Genomic DNA, 25,922 nt, shown 5'->3' on the forward strand with positions numbered 1-25,922 from the left:
GACAGTGTAGGAATAAAAGCAGATTTAGATCTCAGCTCTGTGTGATAGTGTTATATGATACATAAAAGACAAACTACTCTGTCAGGGTAAACCACTAAGAGTTAATTAAGTTACTCTATCTCAAAACTGCTCTGCCCACAACTTCCTCAGCAATGCAGTTCTCGAGTCCATGCTACTTCCCTCACAGCAGGGACAGGCAAAGACAAGGGCTGGTCCACACAGATTTCCTGTCCTCTACCCTACCATGTGCTGCCTCCTAGCCTGTGTCTCTGCACCTGATTGAGAATACATTAGATCAGAGAACTGATCTACAAAATACATTTGCCAAAACTAGAACATACTGCAGGCTGTAAGAATAATTTAATTATTTTATACAGAATTCACATAGCAACAAGCTTGTTATATAGGCTGATTCTGTGACACTCTTTAGCACAGTGCTAGTTGCCAGACTACAAAGAACTACTGTTCATTTGGCTTTTAAGTGCAAGACTAGAAAATTGTGTCAATCTTCCATTCCTGCTCTGGAAGCTGTGGTTATACTGCACAGAAGGATGAGATTTATCACCTGCTTATTTTTTGTTCCCAAGTAAACTCCATTTAATTCACAGCAGCTATTTGTTTGAATAAAGTTAGCAATAAACACACAGAATCAGTCTCAAATCTGTAAGTCAGTACATCATAATTGTAAATTTATTACCTGGTAATACAGCATTGGTAATTGTCCATGTAAATTCTTCCTCTTTCATATGCAATAGGAGATGCAGAATGAGTTGTCCAAACATTCTTGAATTTAGTACTTTCCTGAAATGCAATAGTTTTAACAGTGATGGCTGTTTGTAACAAACTTTGCTTCTGAAAACAATTTATTTGGTTCCTGCAATTAATAACTTACATTAATTACAACTTTACTGGTGAATACACAAGAAAGAATCTTACTGGTTTTTATACATAGAATTAACAGACCTTTTATAAGAAAATTTTGTCTCTTTTAAAGATCAAATTAAAATAGTTTTAATTAGCTATTAAGGACAGCAGGGGTAAGGAATATTTTTGTCATTAACAGTATTAAAACTGGCAACTAAACTTCATGGTGACTTTTGAAATCAAGGACTAAGCTCTCGGAGTATAAATATGCAGAGAATTCTTTGAAATGTAATTGAGTTATTAAAAACCTAATTCTATTCTGCTGGAGGTGTTTGGTGTGAAAGATAGAAAAATGTATTTACTGTTATTTGCAATAAGCACCCGAAACGTTAATGAAATCAACCGCTCACAGTAAAGTTTCTTGCATGCATTTGAGATATCAGGAGCTCTACACCATTAACAAAGTTCCAGTCTTAGAAAAGAGAAGTGTAAGTCAGACATACTTATTTTTATTTCAGTAAATCTTGCATGCCTATTGATCTAGTTACATAAACAGACACTTCAGGTAACTTCCTATAAATGTATTTGCATTATAAGATAATTGCCAATTCATTTCCACATTCTTTTCTGATGTCTATCAACTACTGTATGGAAGCAGTAATTGTTTTGACTAAAAAAAAGTTCAGTTTGTAATGGGTTTAATTCCTATTTTTTCTGTAACATCAGTTTCACCTGAAAATCTATGCCGATTATCTTACCATGCAACCTCTTTTCAAATTTAACATGAAGCACTAAGAATTTTAGTATTAAATATGAAGCCGTCTTAGGGAAATAGGTGATATAAAATCTCATAAAAGCTTATTTCTAATTATTAGATATGCAAATGCCTGTGCAGTTTTTCCTCTCTACATTTCTAGGTCTGAGCTTTGTGAAATAAATTTAACCACTACTAACTCTTTATCAAAACTGCACCTTTTTTCTCCCCAGACTTGCTCTCCGGCGTGACCAGAGACCTCTCGAACGCCTGGGCCGAGCACCGACACTCAGCCCCTGGGCTGAAAGCCCGAACCCGCAGGGCTGCAGCCAGCGCCGAGTGCCCATTACCTGGCACATGATCTTCCTGAGGAGTCCCAGGTTCTTCCTGTGCGCGACACCAGCATCTCTGGCATAGAAGCCGTGGGTCCTGCGGGTGAGGAGGCGGCAGACATTGTGCACCCCGCACGCCCGGAGGGCGGTCCTGTCCCCGCCGGCGGCCGCCTGCGGGCATGTTCTCGGCCCGCGGGGCGGGATCGCCTTTCTCCCCCGCTCCAGGCTCGCTCTCGGCGGGGCGTGCAGCCTTGCAGGGCCAGGCCCGCGCCGGGTTTATCTCCAACCCCCGCTCTGCCGGCGAGAGGTGAAGCGAAGCGGGCAAAGGCCCAGCGGCCCTTCGCTCCTTGAGTCCCGAGCGAGGCAGGCCGAGGCCTCCCGATGGTGCCCCACGCTTCCCCGGCAGCCGCAGCGCCGCTTTCCGCAGACGCCAGGCAGGGACAGCCCAGCGCCGCCTCCCCGCGGCCCGCCGGGTACTGTAGTTTTTGCACCGGCGGAATCGTGCGGCGCGCCCGGACTTCACCTCCCGCCGTGCCCCGCGGACCGCGACCGCCGCTCCTGGGCGGGAGGGCCGGCTGAGGCGGCCGCGTGGTGCCCGCGGGTGGCGGGCGGAGCGGGGTCACCCTCGCTGCAGCGTTGCCGCTGATAAGGCACCACTCCAAGGAAGGGCAGGAGCAGGCGCTGCGCAGGGCTTGGTGAGAATCTCTGGCAGCGGCCGCCGGACGGTACCGCGGAACCGCCCGCGCACCAGGAGCTCCGTCCCGGCCCGGCTCCTGCGCTCAAGGATGCGGGCGCTCGACGTGTGGGGCGTGCAGATGGAAGCATTTTACGCATCGTTTTTTTTCAATAAAAGCAGGAAAGTTTTGTTTGTGGTAGCTAGTTAAGGAGAAGTGGAAACTGGTATCGTCTTTCTTCTAAAATGTTCCTGATGTAGAGCTCAGCCCTCGGGGTTGGGTGCGAGGCATTCCTGGGGGTGAACCCCCGGCCTGGCACCTGCGAGCCTTTTTGGGTTCGGCAGTGTGGGATTGAGTGTAGCGGGGCCTGGGGGGAAGGTTAAGGGATTTGTTTAAAACCCATTTAAAATTCCAAGTCACAGAAACTTCTTTTGTATGACACTTCATTTTTGTATTTTTAGAGCTACATCCTAAATGTTGGCATTGTCCTCAATCGCTACTGGCCGGCAGAACAACTGAAGTGGACAGACTTGTTTCTCTTCCTTGCCAGAGGCCAAGCGCCCAAATGGGGTAATCGAAAGTTGCTGATCTTTTTGTGTGCCCGTGTCTGTTCTTCAGGATCTAAGTGAAACCTTGAATCTTCACTGGTACTGAAGGACAGTCCTTTAAGATTCTGGTGCTTTGCAGTTACTGCTTGAAGGGAGCTAAACACAAACGCAATGGTTGCAATTGCTCTTTCAAAGAGCTGATTAGCGCAGTAAGTGGAGCATACTGTCTGGTGGATTTGCAGCATCGCCAGTGACTTCAGAGCTGGCAAGGCAGGTTATAGCTCATCAAAGTCCACGTGGACATCCAGAGTCCTCTGCAAGAATGTAAATGGATGAGGTTCTTGAATATAAACTGTAGACAGTAGACAGTAGAATTCATGCTGCTCTATCCCAATTGTCATCACCTTTAATAAAAAACTGCATAGCTGGTGCTGAAGCAAATCATCTGCTGTTAGGCAATGCATTTAAATATTCAGTATTTTGTAGATAATATAGTCAAAATAGTTTAAGTGATTGCATTTGGAGTTTAGGTATATCTTCATTGTGCAAGTATGTGTATATATACATATAAAGTCTCACTAGCTCGTTTTTATTCCGTTTCCTCCTTCATGTGTGAGTAGCAGCCAGCAGAGGGTGTGCAGGGTAACAAGGAACTCTTCTTTGATTATTCAAGTAAATGTTTCCAGTAAATCTGCAGGATTTATCTCCCCTTCTCTCTCATAGCATAAACTATTTCTTCTTTGCTCGACTATTTTTAACAGGCTACCTCACAACTTGTGGAAGAACAGGCACTTCTCACTCAGCACATGTATATGTGATTAAAGTCATATCTGGTGGGGCAGGTTTGTTTGTTTTTATCTGCTCTGCTTTTTAACTAATTTTAACTTTGTTGTCTCTGTAGGAATCAGAATAAATAAAAATATTTTTTCTTTTGTTTTACTTTTCCCCTGGGAGGCACTGCTCTGCAGCGGTTTTACTGAAGTTGCTGTATGCTCACAGGGAGTTCTGCATGGTTCCTGATGCATGAGAAAGGAAAACAGTTGAAATTTTTAGATCTGCTGAGTTTGACAAGTTGTGAAATACCATGTTGTTTCAAATGTGCTTAAGTTTTTGGAAGTATATAACTGAAAAACTAATAAGCCCCAAGAGAGCATGATTAGTCACTTGGTCAAATAGAGTAGGATTAAGAACTTGGTTGATGAATGAATCTGGTTGACAGTAAAGTCACCCCACCCAGATTGGAAATATTAAGAAATATTAATATGTATGTATTTTAAAAATAGCTACCAGTAATTCATAGTTGTACCTTCTGTGTTACCATTATTTTGAATTTTTTTTTCCTTTCTGCCCCCAATAACCACTTGCATTTGTTTTGTGTTAGGTGTTTTGAGTTTTGGTTGTGTTTGATGGTGGTAATACAGATTAGCAAGGCTTTACAGAAGAGCATTGGGGATTAATGGTCATATGTTGTCTAGATAAGTTTCTAGGTACCAAGCAGAAGTAATTGTATAAAGTCAATTGTTTCCAAAATACTTTTCTTTATGTAATGGGAGTGTAACAAAAGCTGCACATACTGTTCCTAATATAGGCTATTTTTGTCTTTATAACAGAGGCTCTACAAGTAGACTTACTGATTGGAGATGGAAGAAGTTGTTAGATTTGTACTTGGAGTTCAGCCAAATGTCAAAATATTTTCATCCAATAAGTTCATTAAATTAGGTTCTTGAACAAAAGTAACAGGTTATTTCTGTTCGTTTTGTTTTGTTTTTTCCCCTCTGATGTCTCTCTCTGAATAGATACTTTAAGTGGTTTACTTGTGTTTTGGGGTGTAATTCACAGTTTAAAAATCTTAGAGCAGTTCTTTTCTCCTGTACCTAATTTTTCTTCTATGGGTGGGACTGCTCAGGGCTTTAATGACTACATCAATTAATTTAATGCTAAATTCAGGTCCGGCTAGCATTTGATGTGTGTACATTCTTCTGTATTTTCACCTACAAAAAGCTGTACTAAAGATGCTGTGTTTGCTTGTTTGAGTAGGGGAGGAGTTTTAAGCCTGTTTCTTAACATTTCTCAGTTAAACTGAGGACCTGATCTGTACTGGTAACAATGACAAAATTGTAAAATCTAAAAGGCAGTGCTTCACAGCAAAACAAAGACTTCCATGTTGCTCTTCAACGTGGTTGTCCAGTGAATTGTTTCTTTAAAGGTTTTTTCCTGAAAAATAGTTATGCTACCACAAAATTAAGTAATTTTTAATGTAATTCAGTTTGTTAATTTCCTTAAAGATGAAAGTTGAATTGTTTTGATTAATAATCAAACTTGAAGTATTCCTGACTGTGACGGTGAACAGGGAAAGAACTCCTAATTCAGGCAACATTTCTTGCTGTTATAACTTCAGGGTATGATCATCTTACCTGATAACAAGACAGGGTGTTTGCCTGTTTCATTAACAAACTTCAGTTAAACAATCGAGCAATGACTCACTTCAGAAAATATAATTTAGGCTTACAAGTGATTTAATGCCTTTTGAGCTTTTAGTAGCCATGTTGCCCACTAATCTCATGATCTGTGTATGACTTCTAACAGGGATATACATGCATGTCTCAAGGGAGTTAATTTACATTTAACATTGATTGCAGCAGTAAACTTCCTCACCTACCCCACTTGCCTTGCATTTTCAGAATTTATCTGCCAAACTTGTTCAATTATCACTCAAAGGCTCACTTTTTCATAGAAAGGCTTGCATAGCTGGATTTTACTGATGTAAGATCATCTTAGTCATCTGACTATAGTTCCCATCTGTGCATCTTTTTTTGTTCTTATTGAGATATTTAGAAAGCCAAGAAAAATTATGTGACTAGCCTAGCAGCTGAATCATTATATTTTATGGTGAATATCAATGCTGGCACAGGAAATGCAAGATACTAACTCAGGTCTTTTCAAATAATTGAGGGAGGAAGGGGATTTGTAAATAGTTTCAATGTAAAAATGGAATCTTTATCCAAGCATTTCTGTAATTTAATAATAATAATCTTGGATTGTGGTTTGGGGTTTTGGGGTTTTCTCTTTGTTTTTATTTTCAGGAATTTTATTTTTCATTGCCTTTATGTAAATTACACATTTTGCAGAAGTTGTTGTGATGTCTTAATTTTCATGTCTCATTATTTCATTATATCCCATATCTGTTAATAATTATGGATTATGTTATGAAAAATGCATACATATTTTCAAATAAAAACCATGAACAACTTGTGGTAGTTGAAGTATAAATTGGAATTGTTTTAGTTTCTGAGCCACATTAAAAAAAACCAAAAAACAAACAAGAAACTCTTTAACATTAGAAGAAGTTTTGATTTTTTTTTTTAATAGGCCTAAGTGTTATGTTTTCACTGTATGGCAATGCTTCCATGTTCTGGTAACACTGCAGTCTCAGCAGCCAAAATTAACAGTGGTTTTATTTGGCATTGTCAACCATAAGGCAAACTCCATTTTATTTTAACTTTTACGAATAAGAAGTAAATTTAATTTCTTTCCTTTTTTTTCTGTAAGCTTAAAATGAATAAACAATGCCCTTTTAAAAGCATGACTCATTCAAAAGTACATGTTAAATGAGGAATTGTTCATTTAATTGAACTGATTCCTTTGCCAGTCTTTGTATTGATGTGTACATATTAATAATTTTCAATTCACAGTAAAAGACTTGTGATCAAATACTACTGTTTTCCTCGAGATAAAAATCTTTGTTTTGCAACCAATATGTACAGAGTGTTTTTAGTAGTGTCTTGTGGCTGTTCTTTTGTAACTACGTATTGTGTTTCCAGTGCATTAAATTTGTAGGTGTGGTTCTTACAGAAGCAGCACTGCAAAAAAAGAAGAGAAAAAGGCAGGAAAAAATAGGACTTAGAATAATTTTAAGGAAAAAAGAACAAAAACCCATCAGAGTAAAAGTAGTAGGAGGGGTATTTCCTTTTACTCGTCATTGAAAACCTAAATTAATAAGAATGTGCAAAAATCCCAGCAATGCTAATACTAGCTACACACTTTTTCCCTTGCATTATTGGTCCTGTATGAAGATATTCCAAGTAAAGTAAAATATAGCAATATAAGAAACTTATACATGTAATAAAAAAATCTGATTAAAAAATCTGAATCACTTTTTAATTTCCATTGCTAGAAATTAAACCTGTATAACCATTGCATTCCAACGACAGCACTCAACAGGGATCAGGAGAATGCATGGCATAAATGCTGGACGGCTTTATGTGCATTATGTTTACAATTAAAAAAGGTTATTTGATTTCCTATTTAAAAGCATAAAACCATCATTGCAGTTCCAGAGAGAAATCTTTTGAAGAAAATGAGTGGGGTAAAAATTGTCAATTTTGTAGACAGTGTGTACCCACTAGAAGAAGTGGTTTCTTTACTGGTCATTTCTTGCTTGCGTTCGTAAAGATACAGTATCAGTCAGATTCCTGTTTTACTTTGTCTTTCTTTTCCTTCCCCTCCCTGATAGGACTTTGAAATGATACCAGATAATTTATCTTTTGAAAGGTTTCATTCCAGTAGCCTACTTTGGAATTATTTGGGCTTTCAGTACACTGAAGGGATGTTGCTATTGCCTAAAAAGCATTTGAATTGATATTTTAGTAAATGATTTTTAGTAAATCTGATACTTGTTCTTGGTTATTTGACCAGTCTCTCATGTAAGTGACATAAACAATTAGGTTACTGCAAAACTGTAATTTGAGTTAAATGTGTTTTCAGGTCTCTCAACACAGTGAACTTCATTACAAGGCTTTCTGCTTTATGTCTGAGGAAGAACAAGATGCAACACAGGCACCAAAGTAATAGACGACCAGCGGTTCCGCTCGGATCACGGATTTTAACTGATCCTTCTAAGGTCTTTGAGCATAACATGTGGTGAGATACTTCTTCAAGGCTGATTTTAATATAATTTTGTGTACTGTTTCCTTTGATGAATAATGGTGTGTGTGTATAAAACAAGGTGCTGCCAGAATAGACATAGGAAGGTAGCACTAGAGGAAACCTGAGAGTGTCAAAAGTAATCTGACAATTACGAGCTCTCTGTGACTTGCATTAGAAGCTGCCAAGCAAATAGTTAGTCAAGGAGTGAAAAGCAAAATACTATTATGGATCAATTAGGAGACAGAGACTGTAGAGGTAATACAGACCCTATAATTTAAAATGGCAGAAAGTTTCTAGGTATAATCACATTGCATACTGGATTAGTGCCCTTGTTTAAAATCGGCACCATTTTGAAAGGAGCAGGTGAATTACTCCTGTCCTTGTAAAGGTGTACTGAAGATGTTACAGGTAACTCAGCAGAAATTTTCACACACTGAGCAATTATCAAAAAAAGTAAATTGAATCTTAACATAAATGAACAATGAAATAGCAGGGAAGACATCAATGTGTAAATGCTGACAAGAATTGCCCTGATTTGCAACATCTCCATCTCTAAAAGATGCTTTCATGATTAATGGGTGCTCAGAAAAGAATGAGACTGCTAGTCAACACAGTGGGAAAAATGAGACTGAAAAGCCTAAAATTTTTGATTGTGGAATGGAGATGAACAAAAAACAGTAAGTGATACAGGAAGTGTTAGAAGGATAGAAGATTATCTAAATCTATTTAGAAAGTAGAATATCTGGTGTCCCAAATATCTACCTAAGATATATGGGAGAACAGGAATTTCTATTCCTAAATTTCATCATTAAACCCAAGGAATATTTGATCAGAAGTGAGAGATTTAGAAGCTATACAAAAGTATTACTTCTTACAAAATTTTAATGTATTTTTGAATTCTGTCACCATTTTTGGGAGTAAAGGTTTAGCAAAATTAGGAAAAGGGACTGGATGTGGCTAACAATTACCAATGAGTAATATAACATAGGAGTAACATGCCACATTTCAGGACTTCATAGAAGTCATCTGCAATTCTTTTACTTTCCTCAGAGGTGTCTTCTGCTGTTAGCTGTTGGAGAAGTTACTAGACAAGCTTTTAACTTGCTAAGGTTTTTAAAATATTTTTTATAACCCATGTTATTGTTTCACTTTGCTTTTTAATCAAACCTATTTCAAAAGAGTCTCTATATCAATATTCTGGTGAATAAAAAGCCTTAAGAATATGATAACAGAAGATTTTCTTTTTGTTGATAAACTAGTGTCTTCATTACTCTTTTTAGTCTTTAAATTTGGACCTAAATCATTAGTTAGATACACAACTAGATTTGTCACCTGTCAGGTCTGAACTAGATGTCCCCAAGCTGTGGTCCCTAACACTTATCACTCTAAGGCTAAATTTGGAGTTGGCTATACTTCCTTGGTCAAGGAAGCTGGAAGCTGCCTGATTATTGTTTTAGGAATGTAAAGTTTGTCTGTGTTTCATAGATCTATATGCAGTGTCATTCTTAAGCATCTTACAGGTTTAGTGCTTCCTGCTAGGTGGACGAATCCTTTACATGTGTAAATGCTGATTGAAAAGTAGGCTATATAATCAGGATGGGAAGAGATTTTAAGAAAAGGGCCACCCTTTTTCTATAACATTGTTTTTTGATGAAACTGTTTGTTTTATAATTTCCTTCAAAAAATTGATCATAGCTTCAGTTTTTCCTGCTACCCTTTGGTGACAGTCTAACACAGTTATCAAACTTTGATGCAGGTGATTGGGATGGATTGTGAAGGTGGAAGTGAAAGAAACAGGGCTGTTCAGAAAGTGGATCTGCAGATGAGTCTATGTAGCTCAGATGGGGAAACAGGTGAAGCTGAATTGAAGCAGAGGTGCATGGAAGTTGTGATGGTCTTGATGAATCAAGAACCTAGCTATGATGTGGGGTAGGTCATTGTTGCTGAAGCTCACTGCATTGGCAGGATTCTCACTAGGGAGATAAGGAGAATTAGGATGAGTGGTGGTAGTGCTAACTAGATTACACAGGATGAACATAAGATACTCATCTTCTCTAACATTGATGTATGATGTCCTTTTGTTTTCCACTTATCATTTTTGGTAGTTCATAAAGTGGCATTCTTTTTGTGTGAATTGTCAGAGAACCAAGAGCTGCTACCATTGATGCTAGAAGTACTAAGTAAATTAAATATGGGAACTAATACTTTAGATGTTTACTGTGGTGCTTTTCTGTCATTTTGAGAGAGAAGTAATGAATGATGCTAAACATGGGAGCAAAAAATGCCACTTCTATTCAGGTCAGTAATTGACACAGTTTTCACATTATCACAGAGATAATTAAGCCCTACATTAGCAAACAAGTTAGTGGAAAAGGACTAAGTTGAATAGACTGAACTGAAAGCAGCACTGTTTGATCTCATAGCAGGCCTACTCATGTTAAGTTCCTGGTGTGGTTAAAATGGATAGCTTGCTTTGCTGCCCTCAGTGTTCAGCTTAAAACACTTCCGTATTTAAACACTTCTGTGCTTAGAATTCTTATGTGTCCTGTGTTCCTACCAACTTGTATTGCTAAAGGAGCTACCTCATTTGAAGCATCCATACTATGTAAATAATTTGTGTAAGAACTGTGCAATGTCCCCTCTTTTGTAGATTTTGATCAAGAAGTGCTGCAGCAGTATTAATTGGGATCTACCATATAGAAATTTCTACAAAAGCATCATAAGGTGCTTTATGAATTTTCAGAGAGGGAAAAAAAAGGGGAAAAAAGGGCTGTTAATAAAAATTGAGGCACCTTTAGTATTGTGTGTAAAACCCCTGAGGGCTCTGACAGACACACAATGATGGATTAAAATTGATCAGCTAAAGATTACAGCCCAGCAAGTCATCTCTCAGAAGGGCTGACTGTGTATTATTGCCATCTGAATAGTCCTTGGTTTCAGCTTACTGGAATGGGCAAGGTCAAAACCAGTGACAGCAGTGAGAGAAGCAAGTCTTTCCAAGAGGATGTCTGCCTGGTAATGCTTCGGTCATTCAGTTTTATACTACTGCAGCATGTCTGTCAGAGCCATGACACTGCACAGGAACATTTGGTATATGAACAAATACAGGAAGGGGAGAGGCAACCTGCTGGGGACAATAATGAGAAATATTTCAGTAGAGAGGCGGAAATCAAGTCTGAGGCAAGCAGACAAATACATACCAATTAGTCTCCCACAATTAACAAAAGAGGAACAGTGAAGGTCTAAGAATTAAATTACCTATATGTCACCAAGTACGGAAAAGGAAGATGCTCATTAGCTTTTAGAGACGATCAACTCTTTTCAAGTTGGCACCTTCTTCCTTTTCTCATAGTAACCGATGGAATTTTAGTCATGGGCTTGCAGTTAGCTGTAGGATTAGGATCTAATAGATTACTTGAATTATATTATCTAATTTATTCTGTTCAGACTGGACAATTTGGAGGGACAGCTGATTGACTTTTGAAAACATCCTGCAGCACTTCCTATTTTTGTGCAATTCCCATTGTGTTCTGATCCCAACTAGAATCTGCAGGGAAGGCAGTTTAGTCATCAGGGTCAGGTCTGGGCTTGGTTCTGTGACCATGGATTAACATAACATTTGGGTAACCACTTTACACAAATATAGATGGCATAGACTTTGGAAACATTGCAGCATTGCTTGATTTTCTTACAAACGTCTCATTCTGGTTTTTTGAAAATGTTACCTTTCTCTGTTTCTCAGAAAAGTCAAATCCTGTTCATGAGTTCCACCTGTTCCAGTTGAATAAGTGGATTATGCTCCCTATTTCCGAACAGCTGATTTCTTTGCTTGTCCTGAGTTCCTCATCATAAACACTATTAATGTGAGGTGTTTCTTTCATTAGGGTGTTTGTTGGTAGTTCTGTTATTGTATTCAGCTAAATGCAGTTCTAAAGGGATGCTCAAAATACACTCCTGTAAACACATTCAATTTGCAAGATATATATAATCCTGTTACTAATCAAAGGAATGCATTCTACTTCAGTCTCTTTGCAGTTGGGGCATGTTTCTTAATCACTTGACTTTTACCTAAGTAGTAATTAATTTTTATCTATTATACACTGAAACTTAGGTTTGAACTGTCAGTCTCCTTGTGGTCATTTGCTTGCACTCAAAAAATTAAAGGACGGTATTTGAGAGAGTGTAGCTAATTCATGACTGTTTTTCCTGGGAAAAAAAATATTACAAAAAACCCTATTAAAAAGCTGGTGCTTCAACTGCCTTTTGCAGGGACCACATGCAATGGTCACAAGAAGAAGAGGAGAATGCCAAGAAAAAAGCAGCAGAGAACTCTCTTGTGAAAGTTCAGTCGGAAGACCAAGGTAACAAATTTCTAATAGTATAAAAATTCTTATTTTAATGCTCTGTATTTAAACATTTGAAGATGCTGTAGAATTCACTCTTTTTATTTCTACATTCTTTTGTCAAAATTTTTATATTTGTTTTTGAGGGTTTTTTTCCCTTTGTGCCTCAAAAGATTTCAATGTGTTTTTCTGAGAATGCAGTGACTTATTTGAACAATTTTACAATTAGGGTGGCAATAGACTCTGTGTAAAACAAGTGCATCAGTATGGTGCAGTTGTTCTGACCTCTTTTGCAGTCCTCCAGAATACAGCTTCTGCACACAAGGCTTTTATAGAATCAAAGGGAACTAATTTGCATTCAGCTAGGGTGCTGGGGATGAAGATTCCCATGTACAATATTCAAATGCTTTTTAGTGATTTTTAACTATTGAGAAGAGCTTGTGTTTGTACATTGCACCATATTTCGGTTAAATGCCGTGAAAGGTGCAGTGGTCCTGGCTAGTTCCAGCTTGCTGCCTTTGCCAGGCTGAGCTGGGACTGCTTCAGGAGTCAGTGTGTTCACTTGGTGTGGAAGGTGTTCCAATACAATCCTCTACAGTTTGCTCTCTTAAGGATTTAGGAGTTTTGTGCCTGTCTTCAGAAGGGAAATTTAATGTATTCTTGGTTTCTGAAGAGTGATAGCTCTAGGCTCAAGCTGGCAAACTAAACCATAGACTAAACTCTAGGGTAGTTATGAGTGCTAAAGCTGGAATATATACTTGATAGTAGCACAAAAGACTGGATTCTTAATTCATTGTTCTATTAGAAAGAGATTGTGAAAGTGGTTACTTGGATACCCTGTGCCTCAGTTTACTTAGCATGTTGTGAATCTGTCAGACAGTGCATTATGATCCTGTGCCTTAGTGTAACATGTTGGAGTTTATTTGAATTACCTGAGAATGTGCCTTGCGTTGTGTGCCCTTCATCACCTTTAATACTCTGAGATTGTCAACCTGCCTTTCTCTGTTACGTCTCACATTCTTTATCAACATACAGGAGTACAATATTTGCCTTTCAAAAATTGCGTCTGATATCTTCATTTGATTTGTATAAAAAGCTGAAAAAGAGCTCATAATTAAAAGTAAGCTGTGTGACCGTGTTGGCTCATGGAACCTTTCATTCTTCATGTACAATCAGTTAGAAGTTGGTTTGTGCTGGTGAGAAATGGAATAATCAGGCATTTGTCTATTGCCATGAAATAGAAGAATCCAAGGACATTTCCTATGAATGCCCTTCTGTTTAGAACTTGAATAGGTGAGCATTGCTGATAGTGTTGCTTCAGAAAACTTCAGCTTCATTCTGCAAGTGGAAGTACATTTTGGCCTATTTGTGTAAACAATGAACTAGACCAAGGCTAATGAGCAGGTTATTTTGGGGCCTTGAAAGCTACAGTAAGGGGCAAAAAGACAGATTTCAGCAACACTGTTATATTTCTAAAGTAGTAGAGTTCTGGTGAGCCTTTTTAAAGCAAGAGAAGTTAAATTGAATGAACTCATGATACTACCTTTAGGAATTTGATTTACAGTAATTTCACGACTATAAGGCGCACACCCTTTTGACCAAAATTTTGGCCCGAACCCGGAAGTGCGCCTTATAGTCCAGATGCGCCTTATATATGGACAAAGTTTGGAAATTTGCCAACCCGGTAGTGCGAGCTGCGAACCGAGTCGGGACCAGTGGGAGCTGTGACCGCGTGGGGGGAGCCGGGAACCACAGGAGCCGTGGCCGCTGGGGGCGGGAACGGGGAACCGGCGCGGCCACCGGGTGGGGGGACGTCGGGACGTGACGTGGCTGCCGGCGGTGGGGGACACTGCGCAGCTGCCAGCCGGGGAGAAGCAGGGAGAAACCGCGCAGCTGCTGGCCGGAGGGATGCCAGGACGCAGCACGGCCGCGTGGTGGGAGCCGCAAGCTGTTAGCCAGCCAGCACCGGGGGCAGACGGGAATGCTGGGGTCCGCTGCACGGGGAGGGCGCCTGGGGCTGCATTTAAAGGCTACACCGATCTTTGAAAAATATTTGCAAATTGAGCACCTGCCAGTAATTTATTACTTCGTTGCGTGTGGCGCAGCTCCTCGCTGCAAAAAAAAAAGTGTGCCTTATAGTCCGGTGCACCTTATATAATGTACAAAGTTGCGAAATTTGCCAACTCCCGGAGGTGCACCTTATAATCTGGTGCGCCTTATGGTCGTGAAGTTACTGTACTTATTAGCATGTGCAGTTTCTTCTTAGGCATGCTTGCTAGCAGTGGAAGATCCTGTTGTGGGGAAAAATCGATTGACAAAGTGAAGGGGTTTTTGTTTGTTTGTTTTTGGTGGGTTTTTTGCTTGGTGTTGGTTTGGTGGATGAGGTTTTTGTGTTGCTTGGTTTTGTTTGCTTGGTTTGGAATTTTTGTTTGGTTAGGGGTATTTTGTTTGTTTTTTGGTTTTTTCTTGGAAGTTTATATATATTTAGTTATATAATTTTTCCATGCTTTGGAAAATTCATGGGTTGGCTAATTAAATACACAAAATAAAAGTTTGATAATACTGCATGCATGTTACATTACACAGAGTGTAGAAATGACCAATGCAACAATGTGAAGAGTTCCTTCATGTCAACCCATGTCATTCCATACTAATACAGTTTGAAAGGCTGACTTTAGTTATTGCTTTCCTTCAGTTCTGAAATCTGGAAAACTTGATGCGAATTGAAGTACAAGGGTTCTGAGCAGACTTGTAGGAAAATGGTGACTGTAGAAAGGGGTGATAATAATTAAAGAGCCTTTTGACTAGAAGGGTTTTTGATTTTTATACTGAAGCTGAGCAATCTATAAATGTACAACTTAAACTATTGAAATCTGATATACATATATGACCTCAGTCAACTCTGAACTTTTTAATATAAAACAGGCCTGTACAATTACAATTACATGGCTGGGTCTTGCCCTTTAATAATACAATTGGATGTATTAAATGTTAATTTTAAAACATCATGCAGATTTCTAGGACAAGGCATTCTGCCACCTCCTTACCACTTCCCACTGCCTGTCTGTGCCTCTAATGATAATTCTCAGCCTTGTTTATCTCTGAAAAGATGTAGCAATTTAGGAAATAATATGTTAAGATTTAAAGAGAATAGTAAGCGAAGTGCACTGTACTCTTTGTGCATTTATATTAAAAGAATTAATGTGTTGGTGTGAGTGAGAACAAAATAATAAAGGCAACACATTATATGAGGTACACTTTTGCAGCAAGAGATGTCAGGGGCAGGAAGATAGTTCTGCAAGTGCTTTGGAAATAAAGGGGAAAAAAACCAAGAAAAAATACTTGGTTTGGTACTTAGGAGGGATAAGGAAGGAAAACTGTCAACAAAAGAGACATTGAAAAGCTGTAATTTTGATCTTTTTTTGAAAGGGTTAGCTAGCTCCAGTCCAGTGGCTAGCACAATTAGTGCTAGTGAGAGAGAGGAAAGATTTTGTTCTTGAGCTGAGAAAGAACAGGTTACAAAGTACATCCATAAAGTACATGGATGAGTGGAAAAGCAGAAAAGAGAATGTTTGCTGTTTTAAAAAGGAGGTGGGGAAAAAAAGAAGAGTCAGATAATTAGGTTCAGTTCCTGGAAAAATACTGGAAGAGTACATCCAGAGCTTGCAGACATTGGGTTCAAAAGAACAAAGGAGATGAATACTGGCCAACAAATATTTTTTTCAAGAATAAATCATGTAAAATCAAGCTAATTTCCTTCTTGGAGAAGGTTACAAGCCCTGGGGATAAGGGAAGAGCAGCAGACATCCTGAAGTTTATCCTTAGTCAGGCTTCTGACTTGCTTTACTTGACATTTTCATAAGCAAGTTAGGCAAGTGAGAGCTAATGAAACTGCTTCTGGGTGAATGAATGCCTAGAGAGATCCTTTCAGAATGGAAGTGCTGGGAGAGGAGTGTTTTATTCTGTGTCCAGTTCTGCTTGGTATTTTTTTTATAGTGACCTTGGGAAATTAGAGACTTGAAGATGATGTTAAGTGAAGAGATGTTTCAGGGTGAAGGACAGGATTAAGATTCAGAAAGATCTGGCAAGCAGTGGAAAAATAATCTGAAATATGTAAATATGCTAAAAATGAGTGCAGATTTCTTTGCTTCAGAATAATTCCTTGAGGAAAAAAAACCTAGGTTTTGGAACAATTGACTTGGTAGTCATTTTGCAGAAGATCTGAGAGTTGTGGTGAATCACTAGCTGAATCAGCAGTGTCATGCTGTTGCAAAATGGCAAGCTGGGAGTTGTGAACAGGATTACAACTTGTGAGTCTCATAAAATACTTCTTTTACTCTGCATTAATAATGCCTTTGCCAGAATACAAGACCCAAAAGTAGTAAATCAATTGGAGAGAATTTAGAGGATTTAGAGGAGAAAAATTGAAATTATCAGAAGTCTAAAAATCAAAAAGAAGCGACGTTTAAATGATCTAGCAAGCAAATTGTTTATGGAGGCATAGTAAAATACTTCAAATATGTAGATAGATGTTGCAAAGAGAAAAAAGAGTAATCTTTGCATTGTCTGCCTGATCCCTAGCTGGGACAAGAATTGCTCGACTTAATTGGAAGTTAGAAGTTTTTAGTTAGGTAGTGGAAAAGGTTTCTAACTGTGTAGAAAATTAAGGACTGTAATATCTTACTGAAGGAGGTTGTATGTGAAAGGCAGTATTTTAATAATAAGTTGGACAGATTTTTGTGGAGAAGGAGTATTAATTCCCTGACTGTGTGAAATCCCTTCCAGTCCTACTCTTTGACATTCTAACACTCAGTTAGAATGTTTTGTGAATTAAAAGTGAACACAAAGGTCTGTTGTAAGGCTCTGAAATATTTTGAAAATAAGAAAGCAAGTATGTTCCTTCTGTATTGTTGAATGGTTAAATGTGAATTACTGTCTGTTTGCTAAATGCAGTAGCACATTTATCAGTCCAGTTTGCAGAACTGGAATTTTTTTTAAGAGGTGGTGAGGTACCAATAAATTTGCAATTGATTACAGAATTTCATAAAGCATGAAAGAACTTCAATTTACTATTTTTTAAGTAATTGAAAAGATGCATTGTCTTTATAATTTGAGACATGAAAGCTTGTCTAAGAAACTTCAGATTGTGTATTTTGGTGGTGCTGTTCTATGATGTCACTACATTTTTTAAAAAATGCAGTAAGCCTGTCTATGCCTTCCTAAGTGACATCAAATTTAAATAAACCTTTATAGGAGTTATTTTGAGCACAAGTTAAGGTGAGACACAAAATCCATATGTTTTAATTTAAATGTACAATGTGTGGAAATATGGATTTTTAAAATGTACATTTGAAGTCCAAATTATATGTTGCTTTAGAGTATTTTGTATCTAAGCTCATATTCACCAAGGTTTTCTCCTGTTTTAATTTCAGATAAATATGAGAGAGAAGCCAGTAAATACTGGAATGAATTTTACAAGACACATAAAAATAATTTTTTTAAGGATCGTAATTGGCTGTTTCTGGAGTTTCCAGAAATTCTTCCAGAAAAAAGGAGACAAGAGTTCAAAACAGAGAAAATATCTTCAGAACACACAAAAATAAATAATGGCAACAGTTTTTCACTCAAAAATGGAATGTTTGAAGAAGGTGAAAAATACTGGAAGAAAAATTATGGAGTTGGTTCTACTGTGCAAGGATACATATATAACGAAAGTCAAGCAAAAGCTCTTACTGACAATCCTCAAGGTAAAAACTGTGGAGAAGAACTTGGCAAGGTAGAATCCTTCCCTGGTTGTGATGCCACTTACCGAATATTAGAGGTAATTCACTGCAAATGTTCTGCCCGTCATATAGAGCTCCACTTAATTATCAAAAATCTGATAAAGACTCTTACTAAGTGTCAAGGAAGTAAGCCTTTGGAATTTTACATGCTACATTCATTTATGGCAGAAACTTTCAGAGAAACCTAAATCTGGACTTGGTTTTCCCTTTAAAGTTTTTCCCAAATCAGAATAGGACTAGATTATCAGATATCATTTTCACTGAAGGTCAGGTTGCTTATTTCCTAAGGAAAGGTATGAGTTTAAGTGCTTTGTCTAAATGTGCATGTACTTGCCTCATTCTTGCCAAATGGTGAAATTTGACAAGAATATTGCATTTTCTTATGCAGTTTGGGAGACAGATTCTCTGTTAACTGTGGAAAGACATTGGGGAGAAATGTGATCATGTAAATGGTTAGAAAGTTGTGGTATGAGCTGATTATACCTCTTCTGTCCAACATACCTTCAAGTCTAATGGGTCCTACTGGCCAACTAATTTAAGACAAAAATAACAAAAAAAGGTTTTACTTGCTCATTTATTTTAACTTTATATATTTTTTTTTAATTTTAGGTCGGTTGTGGAGCTGGAAACAGTGTCTTTCCTATTCTGAAAGTTCTATGGTACATAGTGTTGGATTTCCAAATATGAATGTTGTATTCACATCTTCATTTTCACTAAATGTTGTGCTGTATCAGTGCTGCAGGAAGTGTTGAGTGAACCATTTTAAAGCCCTAAAATTCTTAGTGTGTCAGACCACAAATAATATTGATAGCATCAGTGTAGGATAGTCCTCATATTGCTCCACCCTGGTCTTGGGGGATCATATTTGCTGGCAAAGTTTATCTTTGGGTGCATTCAGTCTGGTTTCTTGTAGTTAATCTCAGGCAGGTGAAATATTCTCATGTCTTATAGATCACTGTAAAGCTACCACATGTCTCTTCAAAAGACCAGGATTATAGAGAACATAGATAATGGCATGTGATCTACTGGGAAGAAGTTCTATTTTTAATGATTTGGCTGGTATATTTGTCACTTTACTTGTGGTTTTAGTGTCAAGGCACAAGTCCTGTATCACATTACTTAATTCATTGAAGCATCTTAATCCACTTAGCTTCCAGTTTTAGAAAAATCTGTTATGACAGCTTGTCCTCCCATCCATATAGGCAGGATGGTTTTATTGGAAAGGCTATGTGTGTTTCAAGGGTTGAAATAGATGTCTCTTCATTCATGCCTTTAAGAGCTTGAGAACAACACAATTCATTATTCTGTCAATGAGTTCTGATTGCTAGTATCACCATTATACAAAAATACTCCATTTTGCAGATGTGGAAACACAGCAGGAAGGATGGAGTGAGACACCAGGGTCATACATGGAACCTCTGTTAGCAATGCATCTTCATCCCACAGCAAATGCTTTGCTTTAGACAGCATGTAGTGAAAGGCGAGCCTGGTTTCATATGAAAACTTTGAAAGGAACCCTATATAGGAAAAGATATCATGTGGCTGTATTGAAAAAGATGAGACAAATTTTTGTATTTTCCTCACAGGAGGCATTAGTCATAGATTGGCATTTCTGATAATTAAGAATCTACTCATTAGGTACTTTTCCTGGAGATCTCGATTCATATGTAAATCCTTTAGTCAATCGCATTGGTTGATACATTGAACAACTTGCTTGTTTGTCTTGTATATGACCTAATGGAAAGATCTCTTATCTCTAAGTAGGCTTGGCATTATAGAGCAGTTGACTTTACTCAGAATTTAATAATATGAAAATTGCCATTCTAGCAATTATATGCATATAATTATATGGATATTAAAACAAGCCAGAATCAAGCAAGTGTACCCTGGCTACAAAAGAAAATTCACTGAGGTTAGTAATGTAACTCTTCAACCTCTTCCCCTTGCCTTCCCTAAAATTTAAGTTAGTGCTTTTTAGTACAGTGTGTCATGAAAATGCCATCCAGATCAAGCCATGTATTTGTCTTTAGTGGACTTTCTACATTGTTCCTATTCAGCTCTAAAAAATTTTTAAAACCCCAACATTTTAACAAGTCTATTGGGTAATCAGCTTAACTTTCCCAATGGACCAACAGGGTCCAAAACCTGGCTGCTGGTCCTCATTCATAATAAATATATAAATTCATCAATTCTCATGGTGGTCGCAGAGCTGATAAAGTTTTTGCTCAGCAACAAGAATGGAGTATTTTTTGTTCCAGAAGCATTCTCCTGTTGAACCTTCAGAAGTCACTAGCTTAGCTGTGTGTACTGTGAGATCTTACAGGCACTGGCAGAGTGCTTCTAAAGAAGCCGTCTATCCAAAATCCTAAATGTATTTTTAATTGATTAAATTGATCATGAGGTCATCTCTCAGTGGGTTTTGAGTAGCTTTCTCAGTTTAACTTGCAGAGGTGAAAAAAACTTCTCCTTAGAAATACTTGTACCTGATGAATGGTACAAGGAAATTTGCAGCTGGGTGAGTCTTGGATGGGAAGAGAAGGGGAAACAGTGCTATAGGAAATTTTTTTCATCCTAGCTGGAAAAAAAAGGAGATAATGGAGTACAATAACCAATAATGCTTAATCAAATCAAAAGAACAGCGAAGTGATTCATGGAAACCCAAACTTCTATAGAACTGGATGAATTTGCAGCTATCCATCCCTGTCCAAATCATACTGCTTATTAAACTGCATGTATGGGCTAATAATGCGGTGCTCCTGTAAGAAAATGTGACCTATTAATGTGCATTTATGCATTACAGCACCAGGACACTGTCATCAGTTCTGACAGCCTTCTGTGACCTTTTTTCTTTTCCTTTTTGCTTCCTCCCTGACAAGGCTATAATTCTTTTTGTACTAACTGTCTGTTGGTATTCTTATGAATTTGTCTGCCCTATTGGTTCATTACAACCTATGTGGCTTTCCATGTGCTAGACATCAATAAAGCATGCTTGGTCAAACCTGTGGAGAACCCCAGAGGACCCTCTGAAGTTTCATGAACACTGATGTAGACTTTCATCTTACACATTAATAATTTTTTAACTGAAGATGGTTTTGTTTTCCTAGCAATACACCTGGAACCTTTCTGTACTGTTGTGATTTTGCTTCAGGAGCAGTGGAGCTGGTAAAGGTAATTCATGCACTTGCTTTAGAGTACCTTACAAGCCTGTAATTCAGGAGGCTGCCAGGAAGCCATCTTCATGAAAAAGAAAGTGATGGCTTTGACAACTTTTAACTGAAGTTTTCAATATTCCAAAGAACAAAGTCATACTGTATGCAGAGAGGAATGAATACCATCAGTGAGCTTGCTTCTCAGCTTGAGTAAGATACCGGACAGAATAGGCTTTTATATGAGATGTTTTACAATGCAGAATAATTGAGGAAAAAATGTTTCTTGAGTCACAGTAAACGTATTAACTACTACTGTTCTCTCTGTGCCTCTTTTCATCTTTTTCCTGACAGTCACATTCGTCCTACAATTCAGCCTGGTGTTCCGCCTTTGTTCATGATGTGTGTGATGATGCTTTACCCTATCCTTTTCCAGATGAGATCCTGGATGTCATTCTCCTTGTCTTTGTGCTCTCTACTATTCATCCTGACAGGTAAATGAAGACTAAAGGGCAAAGCAAATGGGTTAAATCTCTTTTTTAACTGGAGGTTTTCAATAATAGCAAAAGAAGATGATGAGTCTTTGTTATTTAATAAGCTACAGCATATATAAGGTATTTTAAATTCTGTTTACTATTTTCAGGCTTCGAGAGAAAAGGCTAATTATAATTAGTGAGTTTCCAGTCTCCATCAAAATACATGGGATATATTGTAACTAAGTACTTCTCTAATAGAAGTGACAGATTAAAAAAGTTGGCAAATCAAAAAAAACAGACTGACAGTCTTCTAGAAAGTAGTTATTTTTAGTGATCAAAAGCAAACATTCATGATTTAGCACCTTACAATATGTTGATGTAGACTTAGATTGCTGATTTAGCCACATTCAAATGCTTACATGCAGCCCTTTTAAACTAAAATGCATCCATAATTTTGTAACTCGACTGAATTAAGAACATTTGATCTAATTTTCACATATGGTGTTATGTTGAGTACTGTTAGCCTTTGCTAATGCCTCTCAATGTCTAATGAACCAAATTTAAAGACTGTTAAGGTTGGCTGATTGTGAAAACACCCTTTTTAATGCAAAAAGAGTAGAAGAGGGCATCTAAGTTCAACTTCTTGGCTCTGACTAGGTTATATGAAAGGACATGCATGCTATTTGTGTGATAATACATTTATTACTTCAAGAGTGTCATTAAAATGGGCTTGGCCTAAAGAACAGTATTTGCCTGAGTCTGAGAACTGTTTCCCTACTACTAGTGAAATCTTTATACAGAAAACCCTTTATACAGAAAACCCTTCCCTGTATAGGATATTTTTCCTTTCTGTTTATTCAAAGATGAGCACGAGTCACAAAAAGCCAGGGTTCAGATTTCAAAAACAATTCAATCAGGAGACTTCAGATCTCCATAACTCCACTGATGCTGCCAAAAAGGAATTGGACAACAGTGATTCATTCAGTCACTGTGCCTGTAGAAGCAGTAATCAGAATTCTTCTGCTCTGTCAGAATTTCTGTGGATCTTTTCCTGTTAGTCTTTTAAGAATATATTTGAGGTGTTTGTGGTTTAGTTTCTGTGTTGTTTGTTTTCTTTTTTATTGTTTGTTTATTGGGGGGTTGTCATTGTTGGTTTTGGTTTTTTGGTTTGGGTTGAGTTTCTTTCCTCAGGGCTGACAGGGATGCTTTTGTGTGCGTGTGTGTATACACACAAAGATTGTCATGTAATTATCTGTACTGTGAGACCCACTTTCCAAAGATGTGTTAGTCATTACTGCCATCTCACAGAATTAGAATGACTGCATAAAGAAAAAGGTGATCCAGATTCATCTTGTGCAGTATACATTTTTTCTGGAAACTCGGAAAGTGGGAAATGAAAAGCAAGGGAATCATCATGCAGAACTTACGTACTTTGAAAAGATGGAAAATACATGTGAGAGGGACACATTTATATTCAGCAAATTGTTACTTAGCAATTTCTCTCTAGGCTGTTGTGTTTATTTTTGATAATTGCTACTCTTGAAGATAATTTTTAACATATTTCAGTTCTACTGGAAGGCAGAATTGGAAGTATTAAACCTCTGAAATTTGATTGCAGTATTGGAAGTATTAAACTTTCTTTAAGCTATATAATTGTCTTCTAGTTCTGCTGGATAAAATTTCTCAAAGCACTTTAACTTTTTGTGCACATACGCTCCCTTCTGTCTGTGTAAAACTTCTGTTTATATAGGGAAGGCTGTAATTCTGTGCGCAACTGAACAGTCTCTTATTCTTGGGTGGTGCTGCCTTTTTTGTCTGTGGCAGCAAACTTGGTTGCTTATGTTTGCAAACTTCACCAGCATCTCATCTATTCTCTAAGGATGCAAGGGGTTGTAAATAGGTTGGCTAAGCTACTGAAACCTGGAGGAATGTTGTTATTTCGAGATTACGGAAGATATGATACAGCTCAGCTTCGTTTTAAAAAAGGTAATTCCTGAATGGTTTTGTAGTTTACTGTTCATTTTAGCTGTTTCTGGAAAAAAAGTGACATGTCCTTTTTCATTACTGTTCTAATTTCTTAGGTCATTGCTTGTCAGAAAATTTTTATGTAAGAGGAGATGGAACCAGAGTGTATTTCTTTGCCAAAGGTATGGAATCTTAGAGTTTCATAGAAAGGGTTGAGTGTTTCTCAAGGTGATTTGGATTATGAAAGCTCATCTTAAAACATAAATTTAAAGAAGGTTTTATTGTCTTTTAAAAAATTTCTCTGCTTTTAAAAAGCTAACTGTTGTAAGAAAATAATTTCCTTTGTGTGCATACTTGTTGCATTTAGGGTCCTGTAAGGCTGTTTACAGATATCACTGGAAATTTCTCTTTAAGTATCCTGTGTGTAATTGTATGCTCAAATTTTATTATTTAAACATGAACATGATTTCTCTGTTAAAATTGAGTTAAGCATGCTTGGAAGGAGAGTCTGTAGCTATATATGGCATAAAAGTCAGGATTGTCATTTGTCAGGGGAAATAGCTTTATCTTGATTATACGTGAACAGTGACCAAATGACATGTATTTGTTTACTCAACTATGGTGTCTTGAACCCTGTGAAGAAAGGGTATCTGTGGATGCTGCGAGTAATAACTGATGTGGTTTGGGCCTCAGCATAACAATTTTTACTGCAATATAAATCAAGAGCTGTGAAAATGAATTTTTAACAAAAGCCTTATTACAGGCAGTGTCCTTTAGCTTTCAAATTGCAAACCAGATTTACTTCCATCTTTGGTTGAACTACAGGTTGGTAGTTACTATATTCTACAAATTACTTTTTTTTTCTAATCACAATAATTCTTCATATGAAAAAATAGATGAAATATCGAACATGTTCAACTTGGCTGGATTAACTGAAGTACAGAATTTAGTTGATCGGCGATTACAAGTAAACAGAAAGAAAAAAGTGAAAATGCAGCGAGTTTGGATACAAAGCAAATTCCAGAAGCCGTTGCTATCTCTGCATAATCCTGAAGAAACCACCAAAAGGCACCCTTGTAAATAATTGTACTCCAGAAATGTAGTACAGAATTGAACTTCAGAAACCGAAGCAAATTGAAGTATGTATATTTCCAGTAAATGTTGTGTTAGCCAGTGAAAAGTGTAAAAAAGTTCAATAAATGTATTGATCTGAAAACCTTTCTCTGACTTTCTTTTCTTTTTAAATATGTATGTGTGAGAAAAATCTGGGGGGAAAAAAGGCCATTTCAGACTTCTACTTTATATGCAATAGTCTTTTCATAATTGTGACCAGGCATTATTTTACTCCCTTGAATATGAGTAGTCAATAAGTATAAGTATATACCTCAATCCTGTTAAAATTCACAGTATGTAAAAAGCTTTAGTCTGAAGAATAATTGTTGCAGAGATTTAGAGAAATAGAATATCTGTTCTCACTATTAGTACTGGCTGCTCTATGTTAATTTCTGAGTCACATCTTTTCCAACCACTGTGTCTTACAACTGTATTTTCTCTTTGAAGGAAAATTTCTTGGTGCATAAATAATGAAGACAGAAATATTTTTCTGACTTGCATGTGCCAATCATTTCACACTAACTGCATGTGATATGTATACATATTAGATTACTCAGTGATTTTTGTCCTCCACTGTGACTGATTTATTATGCTGAAGTCTCCACTTTTCATCTACATGCTCATAAGGAATATACCAAGTTCAAGTACAATGCATTACATTAAAAGTGCTTTAGGTAGTAAACTGAATGTGTTTCATGTAGAAAAGATTTACCAAAATCCCAAAATAATTCTGAAACCAAATAGTTAATATTGGATTGTTGTCTGGATAAATACAATATATATATTTTTTTTCAATATGTTAGATTCGCGAGAGGGAGGAGCAAAAACAGTAGTCCTGAGTGCATTATTATTGTTATGGGGTAATATAATCACACTAGAATGGAAATCTACCTGGCAGCTGAGATATTTTTGTTGTTCACAAAATTAAGTTGCTTTCTTAGGGATTGTTTATTAGAAAGAAAAAACACATTTTTTTTATTGACCAGGCGGGGATACAG

General features: G+C 37.5%; 2 protein-coding genes across 6 annotated transcripts in view; one reads left to right on the forward strand and one right to left on the reverse strand.

Annotated features, from left to right (window-relative positions):
* The window catches only part of DCAF17 (DDB1 and CUL4 associated factor 17), an 18,747-nt gene extending 16,619 nt beyond the window's left edge, over positions 1-2,128 (reverse strand). Inside the window, exons 1-2 of the mRNA XM_033064632.2 lie at positions 1,969-2,128; positions 698-801 (exon numbers count right to left, since the gene is read on the reverse strand). Coding sequence (XP_032920523.1) covers positions 698-801; positions 1,969-1,977 — 113 coding nt within the window. The 5' untranslated portion in view covers positions 1,978-2,128. The remainder of the gene's footprint in view (positions 1-697; positions 802-1,968) is intronic.
* On the forward strand, positions 1,975-25,352 carry METTL8 (methyltransferase 8, methylcytidine). 5 transcript variants are annotated; one of them, XM_033064633.2, is made up of 11 exons: positions 1,975-2,053; positions 3,086-3,194; positions 7,937-8,092; positions 12,368-12,459; positions 17,874-18,262; positions 18,834-18,883; positions 21,329-21,392; positions 21,725-21,864; positions 23,726-23,832; positions 23,928-23,993; positions 24,708-25,352. In XM_033064633.2, the coding sequence occupies exons 2-11, from the start codon at positions 3,190-3,192 to the stop codon at positions 24,893-24,895; spliced, it is 1,257 nt and encodes a 418-aa protein (XP_032920524.2). In that variant the 5' UTR covers positions 1,975-2,053; positions 3,086-3,189; the 3' UTR covers positions 24,896-25,352. The 5 variants fall into 5 exon arrangements, with proteins under 5 accessions (XP_032920524.2, XP_042635375.1, XP_042635374.1 ...); XM_042779441.1 differs by lacking the exon at positions 1,975-2,053 and adding an exon at positions 2,362-2,423; XM_042779440.1 differs by lacking the exon at positions 1,975-2,053 and adding an exon at positions 2,519-2,645.
* Positions 25,353-25,922: the final 570 nt, after the last annotated feature.

The sequence above is a fragment of the Catharus ustulatus genome, chromosome 7 (genome assembly GCF_009819885.2).
Source record: "Catharus ustulatus isolate bCatUst1 chromosome 7, bCatUst1.pri.v2, whole genome shotgun sequence".
NCBI lineage: Eukaryota > Metazoa > Chordata > Aves > Passeriformes > Turdidae > Catharus > Catharus ustulatus.

Coding starts and splice junctions, on each gene's coding strand:
- METTL8 (XM_033064633.2), top strand. Junction 18,263..18,833: donor CCACTTACCGAATATTAGAG/GTAATTCACTGC, acceptor TTTTAATTTTAG/GTCGGTTGTGGAGCTGGAAA. Junction 23,833..23,927: donor TCAGCTTCGTTTTAAAAAAG/GTAATTCCTGAA, acceptor CTAATTTCTTAG/GTCATTGCTTGTCAGAAAAT.